Source organism: Laccaria bicolor, genomic scaffold (assembly GCF_000143565.1).
Source record: "Laccaria bicolor S238N-H82 LACBIscaffold_44 genomic scaffold, whole genome shotgun sequence".
Taxonomy (NCBI): Eukaryota; Fungi; Basidiomycota; class Agaricomycetes; order Agaricales; family Hydnangiaceae; genus Laccaria; species Laccaria bicolor.
In genome coordinates, this window is record NW_001889915.1 from 398,961 (window position 1) to 419,838 (window position 20,878).

The 20,878-nt window shown below is 49.0% G+C and overlaps 7 protein-coding genes across 7 annotated transcripts; 5 read left to right on the forward strand and 2 right to left on the reverse strand.

Annotated features, from left to right (window-relative positions):
• Positions 1-2,962: 2,962 nt before the first annotated feature.
• On the forward strand, positions 2,963-5,283 carry LACBIDRAFT_310261 (uncharacterized protein; the record flags this gene model as incomplete). Its single annotated transcript, XM_001887326.1, has 7 exons — positions 2,963-3,051; positions 3,106-3,225; positions 3,318-3,644; positions 3,698-3,716; positions 3,781-3,892; positions 3,953-4,715; positions 4,770-5,283. The coding sequence occupies 7 exons, from the start codon at positions 2,963-2,965 to the stop codon at positions 5,281-5,283; spliced, it is 1,944 nt and encodes a 647-aa protein (XP_001887361.1).
• Positions 5,284-5,789: 506 nt separating this feature from the next.
• On the forward strand, positions 5,790-7,288 carry LACBIDRAFT_310262 (uncharacterized protein; the record flags this gene model as incomplete). The annotated part of the gene is made up of 8 exons (XM_001887327.1): positions 5,790-5,936; positions 5,990-6,088; positions 6,144-6,168; positions 6,228-6,272; positions 6,323-6,397; positions 6,454-6,533; positions 6,589-7,094; positions 7,150-7,288. 8 exons carry the CDS (start codon positions 5,790-5,792, stop codon positions 7,286-7,288), a joined length of 1,116 nt encoding a protein of 371 aa, XP_001887362.1.
• Positions 7,289-7,377: 89 nt separating this feature from the next.
• On the reverse strand, positions 7,378-8,334 carry LACBIDRAFT_310263 (uncharacterized protein; the record flags this gene model as incomplete). The annotated part of the gene is made up of 4 exons (XM_001887397.1): positions 7,378-7,602; positions 7,657-7,742; positions 7,798-7,889; positions 7,943-8,334. 4 exons carry the CDS (start codon positions 8,332-8,334, stop codon positions 7,378-7,380), a joined length of 795 nt encoding a protein of 264 aa, XP_001887432.1.
• A 227-nt stretch (positions 8,335-8,561) lies between these two features.
• Positions 8,562-12,813, forward strand: SNT16202 (histone deacetylase complex, SIN3 component; the record flags this gene model as incomplete). The annotated part of the gene is made up of 11 exons (XM_001887328.1): positions 8,562-9,004; positions 9,056-9,321; positions 9,376-9,548; positions 9,608-9,880; positions 9,935-10,408; positions 10,461-11,654; positions 11,709-11,942; positions 11,994-12,047; positions 12,100-12,258; positions 12,312-12,425; positions 12,478-12,813. The coding sequence occupies 11 exons, from the start codon at positions 8,562-8,564 to the stop codon at positions 12,811-12,813; spliced, it is 3,720 nt and encodes a 1,239-aa protein (XP_001887363.1).
• A 536-nt stretch (positions 12,814-13,349) lies between these two features.
• LACBIDRAFT_175070 (uncharacterized protein) lies at positions 13,350-15,343 on the forward strand. Its single transcript, XM_001887329.1, has 8 exons — positions 13,350-13,797; positions 13,849-14,098; positions 14,157-14,255; positions 14,305-14,376; positions 14,424-14,730; positions 14,789-14,923; positions 14,976-15,039; positions 15,092-15,343. Exons 1-8 carry the CDS (start codon positions 13,358-13,360, stop codon positions 15,192-15,194), a joined length of 1,470 nt encoding a protein of 489 aa, XP_001887364.1. The 5' UTR covers positions 13,350-13,357; the 3' UTR covers positions 15,195-15,343.
• A 41-nt stretch (positions 15,344-15,384) lies between these two features.
• Positions 15,385-16,270, reverse strand: LACBIDRAFT_310266 (uncharacterized protein). The gene is made up of 2 exons (XM_001887398.1): positions 15,761-16,270; positions 15,385-15,692 (listed from the first exon to the last, which is right to left on the reverse strand). Exons 1-2 carry the CDS (start codon positions 16,092-16,094, stop codon positions 15,508-15,510), a joined length of 519 nt encoding a protein of 172 aa, XP_001887433.1. The 5' UTR covers positions 16,095-16,270; the 3' UTR covers positions 15,385-15,507.
• Positions 16,271-16,906: 636 nt separating this feature from the next.
• Positions 16,907-20,052, forward strand: LACBIDRAFT_310267 (uncharacterized protein; the record flags this gene model as incomplete). Its single annotated transcript, XM_001887330.1, has 5 exons — positions 16,907-17,424; positions 17,479-17,671; positions 17,719-18,208; positions 18,260-18,708; positions 18,772-20,052. 5 exons carry the CDS (start codon positions 16,907-16,909, stop codon positions 20,050-20,052), a joined length of 2,931 nt encoding a protein of 976 aa, XP_001887365.1.
• Positions 20,053-20,878: the final 826 nt, after the last annotated feature.

Sequence of the window (20,878 nt, forward strand, 5' to 3'; positions counted from 1 at the left end):
GGGTATTCTCAGGCCAGCGAGTTAACGCCCATGTTCTCATGTATACACTCGACTGCGAGATTGGGAATAATGAGAAACAACGTAATGCACGAACACAAAAGACCAACCTTGAAGTAACGTTTCCCTGCATATTTCTTATGGAACGACTCATGACGGAGAGGTTTGAGGATGTAGTTCAGCATCAAGCTGGCGGTTGGCACAAGTTCGCTCTCCTTGTAGGAAGAGTAGTGAGCCAAGTTCGCCGTCTGTCAAAACAAATCAGTATGAATTATTGTTCGCAAGCCAGAAACCTTACCCAATGCTCATTGCCCAAAGCCAAGCGAGCAAGCCAAATTGCAGCTCCAGCCATTAACGAAGGTGGAGCCGCAATTAATCGCCATTCGAGAACCCCAATTTCTAAGAGGTATTTGGCAAGAGTTCTGACCTTCACGTTGTAGTCGTCAGCCTTGCTCACACGTCGCAGATAGTGTACAGGGTTGGGATAGCTCAGATTCCAGTCCAACGTCTTGAGAACGTAACGTTCGGCTTGCAAAATCTCGGATTCGGTGTAGGAAGAGTCCGCGCACACGAGGAAGTGTGACACCGAAGGAGCGACCACCTCCTCGAACTTGGCAGCGATGAACATGGAAGTTACTCCCACCAGCTGAAATTTCGCCAGCGAAACAACGCGAGCAGAGAGGAAGCGGTCAATGATGTTGACGCAGAGGAAAAGGGTTTCTGGAAGGAGGCGGAAGCGAACATGGACCTGAATAAGCCAGTCCGTCAAGATTCCGCGCATCTTCCATGCGAGCTCTTTCTGGCTTTCCATATAGTTGGGATTTGGCATAGTGGTTAACTTGGGGAAGAGTAAGGACAAAAATATACATGAAAGGGCAAGACAAAGCTCACTTCGACTTGTTTCAAATAGTTGAAGATGTCCACGACGTATTCGCTAACCATAAGGGGATCGTCATTGTCATCAGCGTCCAGGTCGTCCCACAGCGAATCCTCGGGATCAGCTTCCGGCTCTTCTGCGTATGCTTCAAGCTCAGCGGCAATTCTGGCAGCGACCTCCTCTTCATGTCGACGGGCAAGAACTTCCTCCGATTCTTCAGGGTCTTCGGGGGCCTCAGACGAGGTTCTGCGCTTTTTGAACACGCGACGTTCTTCTGCATCCTCGGCGTCTTGACGAGATCCTGCAGCTAAACGAGAAGAGACGCGTCGCTGACCGTCTGAGCGACGACTGATAATAGGTATAGGCTCCCTGGGAATCAACGACCTCCGAACTGTAAGACCTGGAATGGTTGCAGCAGCAATAGGGGGGTCGACAACCATGGCATCCTCGTCCTGCACTTCGACGATCTCTTCCTCTTGCTTGACTGCTTTGAGCGGCTCTTTCTTGACGATGGCCGTGCGCGATGGAACGGTTTGCAATGGCTGGCGAGGTGCTGGAGCGGCCTTCGCTGGCTTGTTGAGAACCACGCCGTCAAAAGTCTCCTTGGGGATCTCCTTTTCCTTGCCTTTGGCCACTACACCCTTTGGTTTATTGACTGCAGTGACCTCGCCTAGGGCCTCGCGTTTCCGCTTTCCAGCAAGATTGTCGGCCTTGGGGTCTCCTCCCGCGGCAGTAGCAACCTTGGCTCGTGAGGCAGCCGTAGCACGAGTGATCCCGCCTCCTAGTGACGTGGTGGTCCCAGCCGTCATGGGCTTCGAACGCGTCGAAATCCGGGAAGGGCGAGCATTGGCATTTTCATTCTCCTTGACAGAAACGGCGCGGGTCGCCCGTGTCGGACGGCGTGTCTACGACGATGAGGGTAAGTGAGGGGCTCGAGAATGCCGGGAATTCAACACATAAACAACTTACGGGAATGTTGGAAGACATACGAGCTCGCCGTTGCGTAAGGTTTCTCTAGAGAGTGTGTGGAGGCGATGGAAGAAGGCGTTGTCGATGTGGTCGAAGGTCTAGCGCGAAATTCCGAAGGCAATCCAAACAGCACGTGTCGGACAAATACTGGACAAGCAGCGAACGCGTTTAGTCACGTGGTGGCGTCAAGCCTGGGAGCCACTCAGCTTGGAGCCCGCAGCCAGCTGGGAGTGTAGCTGGGTATACAAAATGGAATGAAAGCTGGACGGTCTTCAAGTTATATGAAGAGCCGACCCCAGCTTTGTTCGGAAATATCGGAGCTCCTTTATTCGTTTTCGGTGAGAAGATGCGCCAGTTCTCTTCGATGTTCCTTTGCTTACCAGTTATAGGTTCCATCTCTTCGACAAAGGACCCATTTCGGTAGCCGTCTAGACGACTATGGCGTTCCTTCGTCTTCCGGTTCGTTTGGACCGACCTGACATCACCTCCCCAATCAAAGACACCAAGAGACACACCGTCAAGGAATAGCTCCACAGTGAGCATCAGCACATCTCAGTGACTACGAAACTTATACCTGATTCTCATTCGAACAGGCCAACCTCACGCCCCAACGCTGTGGTAACCAGAAATCTTGGTCCATGTCTCCTGCAGAGACAGGATCCTGAGGCAGGCTTTTTAAAAAAAATTCAAAATGCTTTTGACGTAGAGAGAAGTATAGGTCGTCTCGTAGCAAGAGGATCTAGGTTGTGACAGGAGGTGGCTACTTCAGAACGCTGTGAGGGTTGCGACACTGATAGTGATGGTTAGTGCGGATAAGGTGGGTATAATACCAAGTTTGCGGCTAGAGGTACTGACCTGGCTTATGCGATAGATAGATATTGAAGTATTGGATGCAGGCATGTTGTGAACCTCGAAATGACAACTGCACTGTCTGACGTCTGGCGCCCCTTTGAAGCTGAACCAAGTTGACGAGTGGTATCAACCATGTCCGTAGGCTATGGTGAGGGTTTACTACAAGAACTCCCATTGACCGGAACGTAAGAACACATCGATATAGCGTATCAAGGTGGGATATGTACCTGATGTTTTGACGGATGCAGGTGAAGCCTTTCGAAGACAATGACTGCCACTTCCTCGACTTATAACGAGCTGGTAGTCGTTGACTTGACCGTAATGCTGGCGCTCATGGCAGGCCAAGACGTCCGTCGGCAAGTTATCCTTGCTTTCAATTCCGGCGGCCAACCTCATATTAACGCTTTCAGTAGCCAATATGTCCATGGTCCCCATTTCTCTTCTGCCATATACAATCCAGTGCCTCCCCCTCGCGTGCAGTGCGCACGGCAGACTTCCTCGACTGCGAATGCATCGCTCAAGCTACTTTGGCACAGTTAATCCCATTCGGGTTTACCGGCTGTATTGATTCTTCGAATGCCTCCTCCATAATGCCTCTCGTGATCTGGAGCTGAAAGCTAAGCTTGGGTTGGCATCCTGAGCGCCAACGACCCTTGACGAACTTGCGGCCAGGAGTGACTAACAGGACAAGACGCCTGGAGACTAAACCATTTTTGGATGAGATAAAGAGAACGAGCGTGTTGGTGAATACAAGTCACGGAAGCTTGGTTAATTCGGATGCCTTGGCCAGTTATTTGCATCTGTGGACGCGTTATTTTTGTCAACACTGCTTGCTTGTTCAATATTCAATATTCAATCCTCGTGCTGGACTGTCGTCCTTTATGACCTCGTCGTCAAAAGTAACTGAGGAAGCCTACGCAAAAGCAGCCACGATTAATAGTGCCCAGTTGTGGGTGTCTAAACTTATCGGTGCGCATGACAGCTTCTCATCTCTATAAGAAGGCGAAAAGATTTGGACTATGTAATCAATCGCCTCACGCTTTCTCAGTCCGTCTCATTCACTTTCCAACCTCAACTCGATGAAGCGCGGATTTCTGACAACTGCAAAGGCGAAGAAGACGGAGGGCATCGCGCTCCCGCCAGTGGCATCGACACCACCCAGTTTAGGTGTGCTGCCCAAGGGAGATGGCTCTTTCGGTTAGTCGAGTCTCTTCATCACGGATTTTCACTTCACCATTTCGAACACTTGGAACTTAGCTCCACGTTCTCATATCAAGTTACCTCATGGAAACGTTGAGACCGGTAACGTAGCCGGTGTCATTGAGTTTGTGCTACCTAACATCGTAACAGCACGGCCAACTGAGAACGTTGTTTCTAAGAAGGTTTTTGGTCGATGTTTCTCCGGAGACACCGCAGATCACAGCGAAGACGCGACCGTATTCACTACTCTCCCACACAAGAAATCGGGCGCTACACTGGACGATGAACCTGACAATTGGACCGAGTGTATCTTGGCTGGGCACATCAAGCGTCGAATCCTCAGCACCCCGGGATTTCCGCGCCCCGTACAGAAAACTGAAGGCGGAAAGGTAAACCATCGTGTTGGCCCTTCGCCGTTTGGTGGACTAGGGGTATTCGTCACGCGTCCCATCCGCACTGGAGACCTCATCGTCGCCGAACGGCCTCTCCTGATCGCCAAACGTCCTCTTCCGAACTTATCACGCGCTTACAATAGGACGGCCGGGCCCTGCTCGAAGGGCCTTATTGAGAGGGAGATGATCCGGGTTTCATTGCACGAGGAGGAGGAACACCTCGGCATCGCAGTGAAGAGGATGACTGAAGCAAACCGGGAGGCATTCATGGCGCTGGCGAACTGTCATACGGAGGACGGGAGTCGGCCTATGTTGGGGATCGTTCGCACCAATGCATACAAGGTGCCAGATTTGTACGATGGTCCCGAGGACGACGTCACCAGGTCTTATACTGCCGTTCTGAATGTGATGTCGAGGATCAATCACAGGTGAGATACTTAGATTTATACGACTATCAAGCAAGTCCTGAGTTGTTTCTTCAGCTGCTCGCCCAATACTCGTCATTGCTTCGACGTGGCTTCTCTTTCCTTTCAGCTCCGAGCGATTCGCGATATTAAAAAAGGAGAAGAGCTGTTTTATTCGTACTGCGACTTCTTCCGAACCAAGAGCGATCGTGCCAAGGAGCTAGCACCCTACGGCATTGTCTGCGCATGCCCTGCGTGTGTTGGAGCAACCAAGGAAACGGATCTGCTACGCTCGGAGCTCGCAAAACGCGTCGAAAAAATACAAGCTGATCACCACATTTGGATGAAGGATCAATCACACCCGAACGTACTCGCAGCCTGCCTCAAGCTGATAGCAGATATTGAAAAAGAAGGGCTAAGCATTGCTCCGCAGTTCTCCTTGCTACTGGGGATGGTTGCAAATGTCTATTCGGCCTCCAGTAACACGCATAGCGCGATGGTGGGGTACTTAGGTCAGCTTGACAACCATTGCAGGGCAACAACGGGGCGCTCTCTGGAAGCTAACGATTTTATCAATCCTTCAAACAAGTAACACTGCAGTCCGATTCCAAGTAGCCAGATTGTCTCGTGTGCAGCACTGTATAATTATCCCCCACTCTAAAACGGCGACATCATGAAGAACTGAAATTTTACTGTAATCCGCAAAGAAACGTCTTTCTGTGGTCGGGCCTCAACTCATCGGTGATAGGTCAAAGATGGATGTATAACATTTTTCAGATTGCTTGAAACATCAATATTTTTTGAGTTCCCCTCGGCACAAGGTTTCACTCTCGATGACACTCAAGGTTATTGCATAGACAAGGTGGCGTCGACCTTTGGCTTCAAGACTTGAGGTAGTAGGTGGAGGTAGATTGCACGTGAGCGGTCCTGTTACAACTGTCGCGTCTCTAGTAGTAGGAGCGAAACACAACTAGAGGTTTGCGTGATGGAGAGTTGCTCAGCGTTGACGGGAACGACGTTGAGGTGTCTTCGGGGATGTGCTTCGGACCGTCGGTCCGGACCGACCTGGGCACACGAATTCTACCGTCAGGTCAAGGAATGGCTTCACAGAGAGCATCAGCACTTCTCAATGGCCCTATCCCTGATTTTCATTTAAACAGACCAACCTCACGCCCCAAAGTTGTGGTGACAAGAAACCTCGGTCCAGATGTCATGCCTCTGCTCCTAGAGAGAGGTGATCTTGAGGCAAGCTCTTTTTTTGGTAGTTCAGAATCCTTTTGACATGAAGGGGAGTATAGGTCGTCTTATGGCCAGAGGATAGAGGCTGCGACAGGAACTGGTTGCTCCAGAACGCTGTGGGGGCGACGGCATTGATCGTGATGGTTGGTGCAGATAAGGTGGGTATGATAATTAAATTTGCGAGTGAACGTACTGACCTGGTCTATGCGATAGATAGATACTGAGGTATTGGATTCAGGCATGTTCTGAACCTCGACATAACGACTGTACTGTCTGACGACTGGCGCCCCTTTGAAGCTGGACCAAGTTTACAAGTCGTATCAACCATGTCCGTAGGCTATGGTGAGGGTTTACTACGCGCTCCTTAAAACTGCCATTAACTGGAACGTAAGAACACATCGATATAGCGGCAGCAGTGAAACGAGGTATCAAGGTGGGGTATACGCCTGACGTTTTGACGGATGCAGGTGAAGTCTCTTGCAAAAAGTGACTGCCATTTCCCGGACTCATAACGAGCTTGTAGTTGCTGATTTGACCGTAATGCTGGCGCTCATGGCAGGCCGAAACGTCCGTCAGACGATGAAGGTCGTTGACGACGGTCAGGCAGGTTATCCTTGCTTTCGCATTTATGCAGCCATCTTAATATCAATACTTTCAGTGGCCAACATGTCCCTGGTCCCCATTCCTTTTCTGCGGTCCCCAATTCAGCGCCTCCCCCTCTCGCCCAGTGCGCACAGCAGGCTTCATCGGTTTCGGACGCATCGCTCAAGCTACATTGGCACGGTTGATCCCATTCGGGTTTACCAACTGTATCTATTCTTCGAATCCCTCCTCCACGCCTAAAACCTCTCGTGATTTGGAGCTGAAAGCTAAGCTTGGGTTGGCCTCCTTAGCGTCGGTGACCCTTGACGAAGTTGCGGCGAGGAGCGACGTGGTGTTCGTTCTCGCACCTGGGGGTAGTGGGACAAGACATCTGGTGAATGAGGCATTTTTGAGAAAGATGAAGAGATCGAGCGTGTTGGTGAATACAAGTCGCGGAAGCTTGGTGGATTCGGATGCCTTGGCAAAGGTGCTGAGTGAGGGCTTGATTTGGGGAGCTGGTCTGGATGTAGTGGAGGGTGAACCACAGGTCACTGCTGATCATCCGCTGGTGAAGGAACCTAGGTGTGTCCCATCAGAGTTGGTCGGAGAAGCAGATGCTGATCTGTCTCCGCTTTAGATGTGCAATTCTCCCTCATATTGGAAGTGCTACACTTGAAACGCGGATAGATATGGCGAGGCTGGCAGCAGAGAACGCGTTGTCTGCCATCGATGGAAAGCCTATGCCAGCTTCTTTGAACCTTCCTAGTTTGAGTTGATTTACGCGGGCTGTATCATAACCAAGGATTCATATGCAAGAAAAAAACGAGGTCCACATACACGTAAAAAATCTAAAAAGGAAGATAGTTCAAATTGAGACGACGAAAAGCCTGTATGTATTGTCTTCTGGGTCATCAGCAGTGCCTGCTTTCTCCTTCCCTTTCAATTTGCCCTCTTTGCGGTCCGAAAGACTTGAACGAGTACTAGAAGTCTCGGGAACGTGCAAATCGGCGATGGGATGATCGTGTGTTCCACTGAGTTTTATCGGGCCTTTGGTCAGAATTACCTCCAACTTCCGGGGACGGAAAAAATGCTATCAGAGGCAATCATTAACACCACTAGTATAGCGACGATAACGGGAACTCACATGGTTCCAGAAATCGATCACTTTGACCACGGAGGACTCTTTGCGACCCTTCATATATTTTCTTATGCCGTACGCACTCAGAGAGTCTTGCCAGAATATGATTTTGAACTGTGACGATATGAAAAAGCGGATATAACTTACTGACGATAGGAATTATGGAGATTATTGGAAGGTGCGACCTTGACAAATCCTTCTCCGTCAAAGTTGCAGCGCTTTGTATTTCAGCCAAGAAACTGGATTGACTGGTGAGATAGATGTCTAGGAGGGTAGACCCTGGAACACGCACTTCAACCAATCCCCTTCGTTGACATCGTGTGTTATAAATGGATGGGGAATGGCACTAGAAGGCGGGGGTACCGGCAAGAAACCTTTGTAGAGGTATTGTCCCCGACAGACTAAAAATATGGGATCGAACGAAGAGTAAGGTTGAGTTCCTGGGAGAGGTCGAGAAAACGACGTCGAAAGTGATGACGACTCAGATACGACGCCGTCAGCATCAGGCTGGAGTGGGCGTGCGGCATATGGTAACCCAGAGCTGAATTGCCTGTACTCTGGACTGCCATAGGTGCTTGTGTGGATGTTTCTAAGTGGGCCACTTTTCGAATCAGTGAACTCTCTAGTGGAATCCTCGTCGTACGGCGGGAGCTCAGGCTGGGACTTCTCAGTGGGAACTATCATTGTTGCGATTCAAGTCTGCATCGAAAGAGCTTTATCAAGGCAATATCAACGCGAAGCACTGGCTTCAGCACCGCCAATCGCGGATACAACTGCGGAGATAGGTCATTGTTTGGTGTTACCCCGTGATACAAACACCTGTCAAACCTTGCACGTGCCGGAGTCAAAGTGATCGGCGCACGGTCCATCTGCTTGTCTTCTGACCGTCGTCACCGCTCTCCTCAATCTCCATGGACGTCGACCTGCCTCCACCTTCGGCACCCTCGACCGACGTAGAGAACCCTTTTGCCACAAGACCCTCCGATGTTGATACCTCAAGTACAGCTGCCACCGTGCAAGCCGTGGATGTCAGGAACCCCTCCCCCAATCCAGACGCTATTGAGCCAATGAACGAAGAGGCTGCAGGGAAACCGGTATCTCCACAGCTTTCGAATATCCACCTTCCTTCAGTATCCGAACCAGTCGCGCCTATGCTCGTTGACGATCTGGAACAACCCGGCACTCAGCGGTCCAGGAGAACATCACCAGTCGACCCTCAGAGCTACTCGCTAGATCGTCCACTTAACGTGACAGACGCTCTCAGCTATCTTGATGCTGTCAAGGTTCAATTTTCCGACCAACCCGATGTCTACAATCACTTCTTGGATATAATGAAGGAGTTCAAAAATGAGCAGTGAGTGCTAAAACATTGGAACGTTGTGCTGCCTCTTACTTTGTTCACCAGAATTGACACTCCCGGCGTTATCAAGCGCGTTTCCCATCTATTCAACGGACATCCGTCCCTTATTCAAGGCTTCAATACCTTTCTTCCTGTGGGGTATCGCATCGAATGCTCGACAGACGCACACGATTCCAACTTTATTACAGTCACCACTCCTAGTGGTACCACAATGCAGACTACGAATAACGGACTGGGAAAAGGGCCCATCTTTTGGTCAACCTCACCGACTTCAGGAGGTCTGTGGCGCCGGGAGGGTGGGATTGACTACGGTTCGTACAAGTTAGCGTCGCATCCAATTCAAGGCTCAAAACGAATAGCCCCAGCCGTGGAACATGTGACGTCGCCGGACCCCAGGTCGTATGGTATCGATGGACAAGCCATTGAGCCTGCTGTCCAATACGTCCAGAAAATCAAACAACGCTGTGATCCAGATACGTATCGACAATTTTTGGACATTCTCTCCCGTTATCACCACAAATCAGACATAATTGATGAGGTGCCGTTTTCTTCCTTTTTTGTCTTTCGAGCCACTCACTAACGTAAGCGGAGGAACAGGAAGAGGTTTCACGCCAAATCGCAAAACTTTTCAAGGACGCTCCTGACCTCAGAGCCGATTTTCGTGTTTTCATGCCGGATAGAAGCCAACAGTTGATGGATGACGGCCCCACGCATCCGCGGCCTGGGACCCCTTTAGATAAGAATAGACGCAAGTTGGATATTGTCGCAAATTCATCGAGCTCAGCATTGCCACAGAAGAGAAAACGGAAAGTCCCTGAAAAGGAGAAAGAGAAAGAGCCGGTTGTAACAAAGGCAGCGCCCCCTGCGAAAGTGAGTCTCGAGCCTTTGTGATGTCGATTCCTTTGTGTAAACCTTTTCAAAAAGAAACCCAAACATTCCAACTCGCAAGATTTGACCCCGCTGTCATACAATCCCAAGCACATCATTGCCGGCCCATCCTCGCCCCGTCGAACCGTTCCCCACAACCAACCACCCCCAGTACCTATGCGAGCGCCTCCAGTCAATGACGATACACACTTCTTTGACCGTGTCAAGAGGGCATTGGATAACGGAGATATATACAACGAGTTCCTCAAGGTTGTTAATTTGTTTGCGCAAGACTACATCGATACAGCAAGGCTGGTCAAGGAGAGCCGGAATTTCCTTGGGGAAGGCGAGTTGATGAAACAGTTCAAAGAAATTCTTGGCTGGGATGAGAGGAAAGAAAAGGAACACTTCTTGGCAGAACAGCAGTCGCAGAGCAATTGGAAGAAACCCGCAGTTACCGATCTACAACAACGACCTGGACGCATTGACTTGGGCGAGAAGTATGGAAGCTATCGCAAGGTTTCTGAAAAAGTACGTTCGCATCCTTCCACGCGCGACCTGCTACTGAGCTCATAATTTACAGGAAGCAAACGTGCCATGCTCAGGTCGCGATGATATGTGCCGTTCGGTTCTGAATGACGAATGGATTTCGCATCCTACTTGGTCAAGTGAAGACCCACCCATCATTCCTCATAAAAAGAACATCTACGAAGAAGCCCTACATCGAAGCGAAGAGGAACGTCATGAATACGATTTCCACATTGAAGCGATCGTGCGGACTATTACGATGCTCGAGCCTATCAGTAATAAAATCGCACAGATGAACGTAGAGGATCGTGGGAACTTCAAGCTGAAACCGAATCTGGGTGGATCATGGAAACCGATCCACCAACGCGTAGTGAAGAAGATATATGGCAGGGAAGCCGGTTTGGAGGTAATGCAAGCTATGCAAGACACCCCTGCGTTGGCGATCCCTGTGGTGTTGCAACGTTTGAAGCAGAAGGAAGAGGAGTGGAAGCGAGCGCAGCGAGAGTGGAATAAGATTTGGCGAGAGGTGGATGCGCGGAATTATTCCAAGAGTCTGGATCATCAAGCTATTGATTTCAAGGCGGCGGATAAGAAAGCTATGATGTCCAAGTCGTTCGTGAGCCAGATTGAGGCTGCGAGGGAGGAGCAGATGGACAAGCGGGCTTCTTTGATTGACCCTTTGTTCGCGAGGACGAGGCCGAGACATCAACTGCAGTTTATCATAGATGACGTTCAGATTCTTCAAGACTCGATGAAGTTGACTTTTTCTTTCCTCGATCGGACTCAGGGACAAATCAACTTGACGGATCGCAAGCGCATCGAAGGGTTTCTCCGGACTTTCATTCCGATATTTTTCACCCTTGATCCTGTTGCGTTTAACTCTGCGTTTGTCGTTGTGCAAGAGACGCCGGAGAGTGATCTCAGTGATGCAGATGCTGCCAGCAACGTAGATGACGCAGAGGTATCCAGCAATGGCACGAGCAGCCCCAGGACGGGTCGAGGTCGGAAAACAGCCAATGGGTTATCGTCAGGCAGCGATCTACGAAAGAAATTGCTGAAGAGCGAACAAGCAAAGTCAACCAGCCGAAAGACCAGGGCTCAGGAAGCCCCTACACCTTCTGCATCGCGTCTAGCTTCCCCTGTAATTGTTGAGGAAGAGCCGAAGGGTGACCCGTCTGCTCGGCGGCTACCGAGGCAGAACATCTTCTTCTCAAATACCGTTTTTTATACCCTGCTGCGTTTGATTGAGGTAAGTCGTTCTTTGTATCTTTGTTGTCCTTTCTCGTTATTGACATTACTGCAGATGCTTTATTCTAGACTACACCTGTTCAAAGACCTCGCTGCCGAAATTGCTGCGCAAGATCCCAAAACTCGAAGACTGAATCACGTCGGGAAAACAGACCGCCTGCAAAATGGCGAAACTCCCCGCGCTCAGCATTACTACGAACTGATGCTTGAGTCATGCGAGCGGTTGTTTGATAATGAACTCGAACAGCATGCTTTTGAGGACCAGATGAGGGGCATGTTTGGAACTAAGGTATTACTTACTCGCTTTCAATTTGTTTCCACAGAACTGATGTTTGAACAGAATGCCTATCAGCTGTTTACGATCGACAAGCTAATTGGGGCGATCGTTAAGCAGGTCATTTTTTTTTTACCAAGTAACGTTTACCCTTCGCTCACGGCACATTCAGGTGCAAGCCGTGTTCTTAGATCCGAAGAGTCAAGATCTTCTTGAGATTCTGAAACGAGAGCGGTCGCTCAACTCTCCGACCACTCAAGACCAAATAAACAGCCGACGCAACGCCGAGAAGGTTCTTGGACCTGATGAGAACCTATTCCGTATCGACTGGGTGAGCCATCTGAAGGCGTTAATCTTGACGGCCGCTGACCTACGTACTCTTAGCTTTCGGATTCAAAGACGATCACTGTTCAGCTGATTGGCAAGGATGATTCAAGCTTTGATGACTCGGAAGTACTGTCGGGTCGTTGGCAGGCTTATCTTGACTCATTTGTTGCGGTAATGCGCCATCGCTTCCTATTCTCTGAAGCTTCTGACTCTTGTTGGCCAGTCCGAGACTACGCCGGGTATCTCTCAGACCAGGATTAAGCGCCCTTTCCTGAGAAGGTTAGCACATCCAAGATCATCCCTGAGCTCAAAGTTGACGAATTGTCTTGACAGAAACATCCCTGCTGCCGTTCGAGACACCCCTCCAGACGTCTCAACACAAGATGGCCTTGAGATAAAGGTCTGCGTGCGAACATATCGACTGTTCTATGTGTCAAAAACGGAAGACTTCCTGTGGAAGTATAGGAGCAAAGAGGAGATGGAGAAGAACTCCCTGCGTTTGAAACCTAGGAACGCCCTACGGAGAAAATGGATAGAGCCAGCGAAGGCAAAGTCGTGAAACCCTGTTTTTTTTATCCCTTTCTTCCATTGTATCTCGTATTAACTTATATCATTTGGATTGTTGCCTTCTACTCTCCGCTCCTCTCAATTTTGCCTTGTGCATTTTGGTTGCTAAGTGGTGCATCACACCACTTGATTTAACTGACTATCTAGGCAACAAATTCCAAATGAAAGGTATTTCCGATCCACTCCTCGTATAGGTGACCCTTCCTCTATCATAGGTGTATTCATCCAGTTCATTGCTATATATTTATCGGAGAACAATGCAGCCGATTGAAGATATCAAGAAATTCCGTCGCCGTCGAGGTGATACACCACTCTTGGGCAAATTCGCACCCCAACCAAAGGCCGACGTCAGCGCTGGCTTGCGTTATACGTCTTAAACGAGCTATTTATAGCACCTTGCAGGTCAGCTCGTGACCTTCTTCGCGTCTCATACATCACCTTCTTGTCCACGCTGCTGATGAGACGTTCTGATATCGAGCTTATCAAACCTTCCGAGGTCATACAAGTATTCGCCCTCAGCTCTAGTCGATAACAACATGGCTCCCTTTACACCACTCTACATCGATGGCGACGCAGTGCAGGCTAGCAATGGAGAATCCTTCGAAGTTCGCAATCCGTACTCTGGACAAGTCGTTGGCACAGCTGCGTCGGCCTCTAGTGTCGATTGTGTGACCGCTATTGAGGCTGCGGGCCGTGCTTTTAAAATCTGGGAGCACTCTAGTCCTAACACAAGACGCGACATATTCTTGAGAGCTGCTGAGCTACTTTCCGGTGATAAATACAAGAGCAAGATAACGGAAGCCATCAAGGAGGAGACTGCTGGAGCAGACTATTGGGGTGCCTTTAACTCAGCTATAGCGATCAACTTCCTTCGTACTCAAGCAGGTCTCGTTGACCGCCTCAAGGGAGAGATATACCCGTCTGGTTCTGTGCCTGGGGCACAGGTTATTGCTCAGCGTAGGGCGATGGGAGTAATGTGGGCCGTTGATGTTGATGTTCCTTCATCATGCTCATGATTACTCTATAGCTTCGCAATCGCTCCCTGGAATGCTCCCGTTGCACTTGCAATGAGAGCAGTTGCTGTCCCTCTCATATGTGGGAATGCAGTTGTGCTTAAATCATCAGAGTATAGCCCCAGGAGCCAGGCGTTGGTTGTGGAGTTATTACAAGAAGCTGGTCTTCCTGCGGGCGTCCTCAACTTCATTTCTATCTCGAGAGAGAATGCTCCTGCTTTGACTGCCGAGATTATTGCACATCCTCTTGTGCGCAACATCAATGTGAGTTCTAGTACTCTCGTCCGATTTCAGTTCACGAATTCTTTTTTCTTCCCATCAGTTCACAGGCAGCGACCGTGTTGGGAGGATAATTGCCATGGAGGCGGCCAAACATTTGAAGCCGTGCATCTTGGAGCTTGGAGGGAAAGCACCAACAATTGTCCGTTATCGTGACTGTGCTCTATTTTCTCATATTGATGAGAGTGCAGGTCTTGGATGACGCTGATGTGGCTGAAGCAGCCAAAGCAATCACATACGGAGCCATGGCGCACTCGGGTCAGGTATGACTGAACACTCATCTCTAGGATTGTCTCATACTCCGATAAAGGTCTGTATGTCAACGGAACGCGTGATCGTTCAGCGCGGTATCTCAGAGAAGTTAATCGCTGCAGTCAGAGCCCTTTGCGAAGATCTAAAGTCAGGAGACGTTTCGAATGACTCTTCTGTTAAACTCGGGGCGTTGTTTGCAGAGTCGTCTGCTGAGGGTGTTTTGAAAATGATACAAGAGGCGCAGGCTGATGGAGCTGAAGTCGTGCTCGGGGATCTCAAGCGGGAGGGCGCGGTCTTGCAGCCACATTTGGTAAAGGGCCTCAAACCAGGAATGAGGTTGTGGGCTCGAGAATCATTCGGTCCAGGTAGCCTCAAATTTTGTGCACTTGTGCCGTTGAATAACGTATGACACTTGCATTACAGTTACCGCATTTGCGATCGCGGATAGCGTGGAGGAAGCCGTGGAACTGGCTAATTCCTCTGATTATTCGCTGTCCGCCTCGCTTTGGACCTCCGATGTATATAAAGGTCAAGCGATTGCTTCTCAAGTCCGAGCAGGTGAAGTTTGTTATAAGCTAAGCTTGGACCATTCATATACTTTTTCTCGTAGGCTGCACAAACATCAACGGGCCAACCATCCACTCTGAGCCAACTGATGGCCTTCTCGGCCTTGGGTATGTCCCTCAAAAATTCAGCCCCACATTTTGCTGACTTTTTTATTGCCAGTGGTTCTTCTGGATATGGCCGATTCCATTTCGAGGATTTCACAGACAAGAGAGTCATTGTTATGCATCCCCCTGGGCGGAAGTATCCCCTTGTTGATTTCTAGGTGAAGTCTCAACAGTCATAAAATTTTCCTTTTCACCTTTACTGTCAAGGGCAAAAGGGTGTAGTTCCTAATTATTCGACTCATCCAACTTAGTTCGTCAAGGTTGTAAAATACACATGCATGAGAAATGTTGCGCCCACTGAACACTCATAACCTTTCTTTTTACCCCAACATTTCAGTCCAGAATGGTTTTGACTTTGCCCCGTGGGCATCCCATTGTTACAATTGTTACAATATGACATCCGTCTACATCTACTAGAGACTAAGGTCAACCCAAGAGCCGGCCTCGACGGACCAAATACAAACGTAGTAACTAGTGTCTCCTTCTACAGTCGTTCAAAACAGCCATTTTCCTTTGATAATCCCCAAATATCCGCCCTGCTAGCCAAATGGACGCGATGTGCCAATCGGAAGAAATGTGTGATCTGAGTCTCCGGCCCTCGACTTCACCAATACCAGTCTCACTTGGGATCAGGAGATCGAGGTTTGGTATTTGCCCTAGGTAAAAGAGGGACTGATGAAGTGGCCATACGACAGCGCTGTCAACTTAGCTGTTGCGAGGAGGCCGTTCTTCACAGCCCCCCCGATCCGCATGTTTGCGAGCTTAAGCTCAGTCCTCTCAACCAGCTCCTTATTAGCGTCCACCCTCCACTGATCGTCCTGCCTGCAGTTGACGAAGATGTGATGCATATCTCCCGTCACCTCGCATCCAAAACTGCATATTGTTTTCGCGGGTGTTTCGATGAGTTTTGTAATCTCTGACACCACTCCAAAGTGCAACACCTTTGCCGCTACGAGACACAGATACTTGGCAGGTACAATGCTTCGGGATATTGTCAGCTGAGGTGAGCTGATCACGTTCAGAGGCTTGTCCCCGCCAGTATCAGAGGCAGAATGCATCGTATCGACGAGGGAAGGAAGGCTGCTGGCGCTGTAGATCGTTTCGGAGGTTAATATGATATTGTACTTCCCGACTGTAACGTGGTGGTCAAAGTCAGACCATAATCCAGAGAAGAAGCGAATAGAGATGTTCTGTTCGAGGAGAGAGATGACAAAGGCGGATTTACAGTGCTTTGCATCGCCGTCTGCACGAGAAAGTTGTGAAAATTCTGTTTGGTTTTGGATGTTCGTCACAGATTGTCACGCACTACTCTGCTGGCTCCTTGAAATTGTCTCAACGCTGAGCCACTGAAAGGTCCCAGAGCCTTCAGTATTCCATAAGATGAGTTTTATGACATAATAGTATACATCTGGCCGCTTTATTTGGTCAAAAATGACACTGTCATTGCATAACTGGCCACCTTTTTACCCGCAGCTATCCCCGGGATCAGGTGCCTTTTGCAATAGAAGTGGGTTGGAAGTGGGTAGATTTTTATGCAATAGTGTATCTTAGTCGGAATACATAATTTTACCCACTGCAAAAGAATTTCTAGGCATACGTCGAGTGTGGAAAGTATGACGCCGGCAAGAGCAACCCCCCTGTTTTGATGGACTTTGCAGCAAGCCCCTTCTTCGAAGGGGTCCGGGAACCGGACCGGAGCGGGCTTGCTCCGAACCTATCACAGTGTGAGGGACAAGCTGTGTGACTAAGAAAGCGATGGCAAATAAAGCCCACTCCTCTCGAGTTAAGCCTCAAAGTGAGTAAAACGTTCGACATGAGTACTGGCGAGTAAAATCACGTGTAACCCAGTAACCATCTAGGAGGTGCAGTCATGGACGATCCGGTCAAGCGTTCAATGGCAGACCCCCGTATGATCGCAAGGTTTCAAAGATTCCCGGAAGGCGGAGCTGAACGCAAGTTGCTAGAAGATTGGTTGAGCGGTTCAAGCAAAGCCGCGCAGGCGTGGGTGATTTATGTCGACACGGCGAAATATTACCTTCAAATTAAGGACGCCAGGAAGCATTCGTTGACGACGCACGATATGGACGACATTAAAGACTTTTTGGGCATCCAGGACGATATCAGGAAAACTTTCTCGTCACGGGGCGTCGAACCCGAAGTGTTAAAGACACTCTTCGGCGACCCGATAGACTACGATGTGAGGCCATGTTCGGACGATTCGCTGATTTATCTTCTCCGTCAAAGTCATATCGATATATTAATTGGGATGTGCCACTTATGTACGCAGTCAATTCTTCTCAACTCTTTAGACAGGTCTGACGTCACCGACGCAGCGGACGTTGTTTATGATGGCTATGATTCCATATCACCATCGCAATCTCTCAAGAAGTGGGGACTAATTCTATCTGGCCATCAGTTAACATAATATCTGCTCTTTTTCAGCAAGGAAGCAGGTGTACGCCTAGTTCATTGTTTCCAAAAAAAGTACGCCGGACCAGGCGTCCGGTGGTTGGAAATGGCTCTGCCCCAGTACATGAAAATGTACAACCACAATGTCCATTATGGGAAAACGGTCGTTGTTCTTCAGAGTAGCGGAACGGGAAAGTCTAAGACAATGGCCGAATTGGCGTGTTCGGTACGCAATGATCCCTTTAAAGTTCCATGATAACTCACCCATCTCAGAATCCTCGAGAGCATTGGGGTATCAGCGTGTGTTTTCGTGGACTTGGATCGTTGAATATGTCAGATGTGGATGGGTATCCACTTGGCGATGTATCGGTTTTCGGATGCCTTGATAGGCTTCCAAAAGATGTGATGATGAAGCTCAAATGTGTGAAGGTATCTATCTGCGTCCAATCATCAGTCGGGGGTACTGACACTCAGCAGAGCGAAGAGATTGCGGCTTCTTTCATGGCGGCTCTTTTTGGCGTCGTGCATGACACAATCATGGATGCAAAATGCTCCTCTGTTAAATACGAGGAAGCTTTCGATAAATCTTGGGGTATTTCTAATGTCACCCACCAGTTGAACACACCACGCATCAAGAATTTTGAGAAAGTTCAGACAAATGCCATTGCCTTACTGAAAGCACATGCAGAGGAGATATTAGACGCACGCAGCTACTTATCTGCGCCAACGGTTTTTATCGAGCCAGATCTGGAGGTGCCAGCGGGTCAGTTGGATTCATGTGTTCATGTGTTGCTGTGTTTGATGAAAGATTTAGGGACAGCCAGTTGGGTAACAAAACTGTTCCAGATCCTCGTCATCACATTCGCCGAGACTCTGGATCGCGACCGGCGCGAACTAGGGTTGTCGTGCTTCACATTAACGTTTGATGAATGTAATCAAATGAACTTTGATTACAAGCCAAGGCTGAACAGCAACCCTCCCGATAACCGCATTACGCTTCCTGCGATGCAAAGGGTAATCAAGGCTTGCGAGGAATTCAATTTTTGGTTTTTCATGCCGGACTCGGTGAACGGACTTTCTGATGTGTACCCTGACACTGCTTACAAGAAGACAACATCGTCGTGGCGTCTACAAGGTTCCTTGAAGCCACTTCCACCCTGGCTATATATGCCTTTCGACACCATGGTACCATCACCAGAGAACCTACCCAATACGCCTTTAGAAGCCCTTCGACTGGATCGCCTTCGGGTGTATGGTCGACCGGTGTGTAATCCTGAATCATTTGACGAGGGGGCATTTATGCTGATCTTCGACACTAAAATTTAGCTGTGGTCGACATTTGGTGATAATGAGATTATGTACGCAGCTAGTAGGAGGCTGCTCTGTGCTGAACCTCAGCATTTCCCTAGCCCTGACTCCGATAAGTGCAACTTGCAGGTCCTGGCTGTACATTCAATTCGGTTCGTCCTCGATCTCACTGCCGAAGGTGCTGCAAACCGAATGGCCATTGACTCCGTGAGGAGCCATCTGCGTGTCCTAACTGACTACAACGCATCGACGCGTATGTTGAAATCTGAAGTTCTGTCCGAGCCTATCTTGTCTATAGCTGCTGGGGACATCCTCCTCAAAAGCAAAGAAATATACAAAGAAACTATGAAAATTCTCTTTGATCAACTCCTTCTATACAAGAAGGTTATTTCTCTAGGCGAAAATGGGGAAACTTGTGGTAGAATCATCCTCATCGTCAATCGTGATGCCACTGTTCACGCAGCAGGGGGTCAAATTTGTGTTGTTGACGTTGTGAAACACAAAATCGTTGAGCAGCCCTACAATGATGGGGATCATCTGTCCTATGCCGTGCGACCTTTCCTGTTGGCGTCATATCTCCGACAGCTGGTGGATCCGAACAAACTTGCCCAGATCGATGGCGCCTATAACTCCGGCTTGGAATGGGCTTCAAAGGTTCATATGAACTTTACGCACTTTGTCCAGCTCGAGGACTTCATCGAATCAAACCTTTCATACGAGTTTGCCCTTCTGTGCTGGCGGAGAGGTTTGGCTTTGCAATGCATCCATAACCAACCTGTCATTGACAAGCTCCTTGTCGGTTACCGTGGTGACCTTTCCAGACCTTTCGATCCCAAGATGTTTGTCTTTGTCGCGCTGCATACCAAGAACAGGGTTTCGGCTGCAAAATTGGACTTGATCAACACTATCACTTGCCCATTCCTCGAGGACGGGGTGGAGCGCTGGAAGCCAGAGTACATGGTAATCCTGATGGACCTAGACACCTCGATTTGCTTCAAGGACGCTGACCGACAGGTTCAAGTTACTAAGTGCAAGGCTGTAAAGGGCCAGGCGTGGTCTGCATTTGACGAAAGTGCAGAGCATTCGGCCGTTCGCATCAACATCCGCGGACTACAACCCTACCTTTCTCTGGAACAGTGGGCGCCTAAGATGCTGCAGCTTGAATCAGGCAGGGGATTGACCGATTTCTCGAGCTTTGACCAACAGTATGAATTCACAAGGAAGGCCACGAAAGATGCGTTAACGTTGTCTTATGATGAAACGCTAGACAGGCATAAAAAGTTGTTCGAGGGGGTCTGAAGATCATAGAAATGAATTCCTGTACTATATCTGTACTGAATTTTATCCCAATGACAGCGCACTTCGTGTTTGGGCTTTTGCAACTGTTTTTCTTCAAAAATGAACGGTCCAATATGCTCAAAATTGTCTTATAGGGCTAAGTATGGTGCCTGAGGGGTGATAGAATTCCTAGACGTGTTTCATCCTGAACATCGATAATTGGTCTCTATGTAACAGACTTCTTGATCCGGTACAGGTACGCGTTGAGGGGAATGTGTCCCGTCCGTATCTGCATCAACAGGCTCGCCTGGGATTTGCAAGCTCATTATCGGATAAGATAACGCTAGAGCGTCAGAACGAGACTTTGCGTTTGTACTCACATCAGCAAAACCTGGGTGAGCTAGGCAGCACGTGGCAGGGCTGTGCAGTGCCATAGCACCATAGAAAGGGGTATCACCTTTACAGCTCAGGGCAGTTCCTACGTAGCGCTGCATAGGAACACATTTCTGCTATGTCGTGCTATGGAGACCTATGTAGAAAACATAGAGCAGTGCATAGTTCTCCATATGGGCTCCCTAGTATTTTATAGTAAGGCTGGTAATCTATGCAGCTCTGCCAAGCTTGAAGGAGAGTCTAGGAAGAAAAGAAGTCCTCTCTCTAGCTCAGTCAAGCTGGCTTTCGTATCTATACAGGTCTATTGGAATGGGCTATATTTTTCTATTTGGGTATAAATTGACGAAATATTGTGGGGATAGCAGTCCATTTATAGGCAAATTGATCTGTAATGTAATTATCTATTTCGCATGGGTACTGATAAATCCTCTCCTCTAAAACAGAATCAGCCTAC